We start from the raw sequence: 5,271 nt of genomic DNA on the forward strand, positions 1-5,271 counted from the left end.
GTCCAGGCCAGTGGCAGCCAGCTGAAGCCCATTTTAAAAGTGACAGCAAGAGATGGAAACTGTGATCCGTTGCTATGGCAACACATTCCAACAGCACATCTGTTTTCCGATTTGAACTTGCCTGTCCTCACACTCCTGGCCATTTGCTCTTCTATGAAACCCTTACCTAACCCCACCTTCAATCAGGGCTAGCACCTGTCAGTGATCGGCGGTGCTTAAGCATCTTATACCCGCTGGTGAAAATCCTGCCTCCTTTTCCCAAGCACAAGAGCCGTAACCACCCACTCCCAGGCACAGGCGTTCGGCTGCTGGCCGAGCTGGGGACAGGCAGAGCCATGTGCTGCAGAGGCCATCAGCCACCAGCGCGATGGGTGAGCACACGCCCGCTGCTTCCGCCCCACGATCCCAGCCTGCTATCCTGGGAACTGAGACACCCTGCCAACAGCTGCTGGGCGAACCAGGCTGGAAGCACGTCAGTCCCATACCGGCACCCCCACCCATTCCACACGGGCACCCACAGTGTTTCCGCTCTGGTCAAACTACCACCATCTCCACACAAACGGAGTCACTTCTTTCCCGGCCGCTCTCGCCACGTCCGTAGAGCCATTTGCTCACTTTTCCTTAGTCAAGCTGGTGAAAAGCACTGGCTGCTGAGCCCTTTCAGCACAGACCATCAGTATCCTCCAACGTGCAGGGTTTTCAGAGACTGAACGGACTTGTCCTCTCGGCCCCGGGAAGTGGAACCCCCCCCACTTTTTCTTGCATCAGCAAACGTACGGGATTCGGTTGGTTTTGAGATTGTTTCCTGTCTTCCTGCCCAGTGAATCGCCCACATGAATTCCAGAGCACGGAAGACTATCCCGGAAGGGAGACACTCAACACAGAACATCAGCTCCAACCAGCCTGCCTGAGCTCTCTCCAGACCATCGCTGCCGGCTCCGTCCCATGTGCCTCAGGCTGCCACGGGTGTGACAAGAGCTGAACTCACCCCACGTCCAGAGCAGCAAACCCTCACCCCTGCCCAGGGCTCATCCCCAGGCTCCAGCCCAAGGGCAGCGTAAAGCACATGGACAGAGGGGCTGGGGGGCAGGTGCCTCTGGAGATCAGCCCACTCGGGAAGCACCCAAAACCAGCACCCAAACCTGGTGGCCTGAGACCTTGGCTGAGTGTGTTCTGAGTATCCCCAAGGACCGAGGCTCCACAGTTTCTCTGGACCGTCTGTGCCAGTGCTCAGTCAGTAACATTACGGGGAGTCTTTATTCCTGTTTAAACAGTTTTCCATGCTTCCCTTCATGCCTACTGGCTCTTGGGCCTTTCACTGGGCACCACGGAGAAATGTTGGCCTCTGCCTCCCTTACAGCCTCCCATCAGGTATCTGTGCACATCACAATCCCAGAATGCCAGGGGTTGGAAGGGACCTTTGGAGATCCCAGAATGGTTTGGGTGGGAAGGGACCTCCGAGGCCCCCCAGCCCCACTCCCTGCCATGGGCAGGGACACCTTCCACTAGACCAGGTTGCTCCAAGCCTCATCCAACCTGGCCTTGGACACTCCTGGATCACGAAGTCCACCCCTCCTTCCCGAGCACAGCGACCCAGAGCAGATGGCACAAGAACGCATCTCGGTGGGTTCTGGCTATGTCTGGAGGAGCCCCACAACCTCTGGGCAGCCCGTACCATGCTCTGGCACCCTCAGAGAAAGGAATTTCTTCCACACCTTAACATGGAATTCCCTGGGTTCCAGTGTGTGCCCGTTGCTCCTTGTCCTCTCACTGGGCACCACTGGATAACCTGGCCCAGCCCCTTGCCACCCCCTTTAGATACAGATGAGCACTGACAAGACCCTCCCTGAGCTTTCTCCTCCCCAGGCTGCTTGGGAAGGCAGAAAAAAGGCAGACTCGTACCTTGAGGGAACTGTAAAACTCATCCAGCACTAAACTCATGGAGCGAGTCAGGTTACTGACGTAGGATGTCTCTTGATTTAAGGCGTCCTGGAAAGCCTCGAAGTCCTGCATCCACTCTACTGCGAAGCTGTGGTCGATGATGTCCGTCTGGAGGGAGAAGAGACTCTCAGAGGTCACGCTGCGGAGTCCCAGCCCTGCGCTGCCAAGTCGCCAGTGAACAATGGCCACTCACCAAACACCGACCTTCGCAGGACACTCAGCCCTGGCCTGAGGTTTTCCAAGCTCTCTGTGTACCAAACCATCCCCCTGAATTCAGGGAGAGGAGCCCAACCACCACTATCCTGGTTTAAGGCCTGTTTAAGGGAACAATTGCAGGTCCAAAGGCTCCTGTGCTTTGCTGGGAAGGGGCGCCCAACAATCCCGAAGAGCGCCGGGGGGGCTTCAGCCTTCCGGGAGATTATTTCCTTCGCAGAGGGGAGTTTCCCCACTGCAAGCCTTTTGCTGCAGAACTGGCCACCAGCGCCTTCCCAGTGTGCTGACCCAGGGAGAAGGGAGCAGGTACTGGGACCTGCCAAGTGCACGAGCAGCACCAGCCCGCGGAAGAGCAGGCCAGGACGTGCGGCTGGAGCACACCCCACGCCACCCCTGCCCGGCCGGCACGGGGTTAGAGCCACTCAGAGCATGGGACCCGGGGGGGCACACAGAACACAGAAGCACAACAGCTTCCATGCTGGGGCAACTCCCAGCAGGACCAAACGCCTTCTGCTGCATCCTGCCCGCTGCACTGCACGGGGCTCCTTCCCACACCAGGCAGCAGCCAGCACGCGGAGCAGGACCGACTCCCCAGCAGGACACGTGCCCGAGCAGTGGCGGCTGCGGGAGCCCCGGCGCAGAGTGCGGGAGCCCCAGCGCAGAGCTGCTCCCTTACAGCCCAGGGCTGAGGTGCAAAGCGCCTCTGAGTCACCTGAGCGGGGGGCAGAGGGGGTGTCGATCCCTTTTCCCAAGGGACAAGCAATGGGACAAGAGGAAACGGCCTCAGGTTGTGCCAGGGGACATTTAGGTTGGATATTGGGGAATCCGTCCCCGGAAAGGGCTGTCAGGGTTGGAAGGGGCTGCCCAGGGAGGGGGGAGTCACCGTCCCAGGAGGGGTTTCGGAGCTGTGTGGATGTGGGGCTCAGGGACATGGTTAGTGGGGGCTGGGCAGTGCTGGGGTAACGGTGGGGCTGGGTGGGCTGAGAGGGCTTTTCTAGCCAGAACGATCCCGTGATCTCTAACTGGAATTTCTGGGTGAACTGTCCATCCCCGATTCTCCCCAAGCGCTTGGTCACCACGTTAAGGACCCTTTCAGCCTGCAGCTCCCTCCTGGGAGCTCTTTCCTAGACCAGCTACTGCAGGACAAGGGCTTACAGCAAAGCAGGTTCAACAGGGCCCCGTGCCCAGGCCACGGGAAGCACAGCCCCGACTCACCTTGTTCATGACGACGATGAAGGGCAGCTTTGTCTTGTACAGGATGCTGGGGGAAGCAAACACACCCTGAGCCCTCGTCGCAGCACAAGGGAAAGGCCCCGACTTGTACGAACCCCACACATCTGGCTTCCAAGAACCATTTCCCCCGCGTCAGTCAGCGTGACATCCGCCCAGCTCCTGCTCAGCAGAGCTGGACAATTGCCCCGGGTGCGAGCACACGCCTGCAAGACAGAAACTCCCTTTCCCCAGGCCCCGCTGATGCTCAGCTCCGGTTCCGTGAGCCTCGGCCCCAGTTTCTAATGCCCTTTGTGTGCTGCCATTCCCATCACTCCAGCCCCAGGCACGCAGTCCCTGCTTAACGTGAAAGAAAGGGGGCAAATCCGTGCACGGGGAGGGGGACGACCAACCACGAACCCCGCGCTGTGCCGACCCCCAGGCCCAGCCGGAAGGATTGCTGACCCACAGAGCGGAACATCGCATCTTCTAGGGAGCTCCAACCAGGCAGTCCGGGCGCAGCTGAGGTGAACGGCTTTGTGAGCAACGGATCTGCTGTCCCCACCCCTCTCACACCAAGGTCTCACGGGTGATTTCCTGTTCCTGGGGGCAGCTGTGACCCAGTGACTTCCAGACCCCAAATTATTCTGCCTCTTCAGTGGGAAACCCACGGAGACAAGGAACAACAGAACCAGTACATTAGGTGTGTGAGAGGCACCAGTGAGTGCTGGCAGCTCCAAAAGCTGCGGCATCCTGGGCAGCACCAAAGGAACCATGTCCCGCACGCCAAGGGAGGGGATTCTCCCCAGCTCCGCTCCCACGAGACCCCGTGAGGGGCACTTCAGCCTCCTCTGAGCCTGCGGTATGGGAAGGACACGGCCTTGTTAGAGCGGGTCCAGACAAGGGTCATGGAAACAATCCAGGGCTGGAACGCCTCTTCTGGGAGGACGGGCTGGGAGCTGGGGGGGCGTCAGCCTGGAGAGGGGAAGTTCCAGGGACGCCGTACTACAGCCTTTCGGTATTTAAAGGGGGCTTAAGAAAGACCCTAACCCTAACGCAGTAACAGGACAAGGAACATCCAGCAGAGCATAGGGTCAGACGGGACATCAGGAAGGAATTTCTGCTGACGGAGGTTGTGAGACGCTGGAGCAGGTTGCCCAGAGAAGCTGTGGATCCCCCGCCACTGGAATTGTTCAGGGCAGGTTAGCTGGGGCTCGGAGCAGCCTGACCTAGGGAAGCATGTCCTTGGCCACAGAAGCGCTGGCCTCGGTGGCCTCTAACGGTCCCTTCCAGCCCAAGGCACACTGTGATTCCTGACCCAAACAAGGCTCCAAGCGACACAGCCATGGGAGCAGGTGGGCTGCGGCGCCAGCTGCCCTTACCTGCAGGCGTAGAGCATGTTGGACATGAAGGTGACGGGGTTAGTGCTGCGGGAGGTGTCCATCACATAAACAACCACCGAAGGGAAGGAGGAAGCCTGGGATCACAAAGCACAGGACATTTTCACCCGATGCCGTTCAGCCGCCCCTCTGCCCACAGCCTCACAGCCAGGTCAGGCCGCAGCCGCTCACCAAGGCCTCGGTTATGATTGTTCCTGACGCCGACCAGGTGAACACCTCGATCTGCCCCGGCGTGTCGATGATCACATACCTGCTGGGGAGTCACCCCGGCACACAGCGGGGAAGAGCAGTTAAGCACAAGGCCCTGCTCCAAATGGGATGAGCTCGAGCAAAGCACAGATCCTTGTCAGAGAGCAGAGAACCTTCCCCCAGTGACGAGGTGCACAGGGATGCCCAAAATCGCCTGGAGTGAGTTCAGTACCCGAGGAACATGTGTTGCTCGGTCTGGCACAGCTGAGCTCAGCATCCCGACAGACAGGCAGCACCGCTCGGTCTGGCACGGCTGAGC

At 59.4% G+C, this 5,271-nt stretch overlaps 1 protein-coding gene across 1 annotated transcript in view; it reads right to left on the minus strand.

Moving 5' to 3' along the window:
* Positions 1-1,902: 1,902 nt before the first annotated feature.
* The window catches only part of GPN1 (GPN-loop GTPase 1), a gene marked incomplete at both ends in the record, with an annotated part of 4,930 nt that continues 1,561 nt past the window's right edge, over positions 1,903-5,271 (minus strand). Inside the window, 4 exons of the mRNA XM_010148583.1 lie at positions 1,903-2,049; positions 3,370-3,415; positions 4,746-4,840; positions 4,935-5,013. Of these exons, the coding sequence (XP_010146885.1) occupies positions 1,903-2,049; positions 3,370-3,415; positions 4,746-4,840; positions 4,935-5,013 (367 nt within the window). The remainder of the gene's footprint in view (positions 2,050-3,369; positions 3,416-4,745; positions 4,841-4,934; positions 5,014-5,271) is intronic.

This window comes from Eurypyga helias, unplaced genomic scaffold (assembly GCF_000690775.1).
Source record: "Eurypyga helias isolate BGI_N326 unplaced genomic scaffold, ASM69077v1 scaffold20243, whole genome shotgun sequence".
NCBI classification, from domain to species: domain Eukaryota; kingdom Metazoa; phylum Chordata; class Aves; order Eurypygiformes; family Eurypygidae; genus Eurypyga; species Eurypyga helias.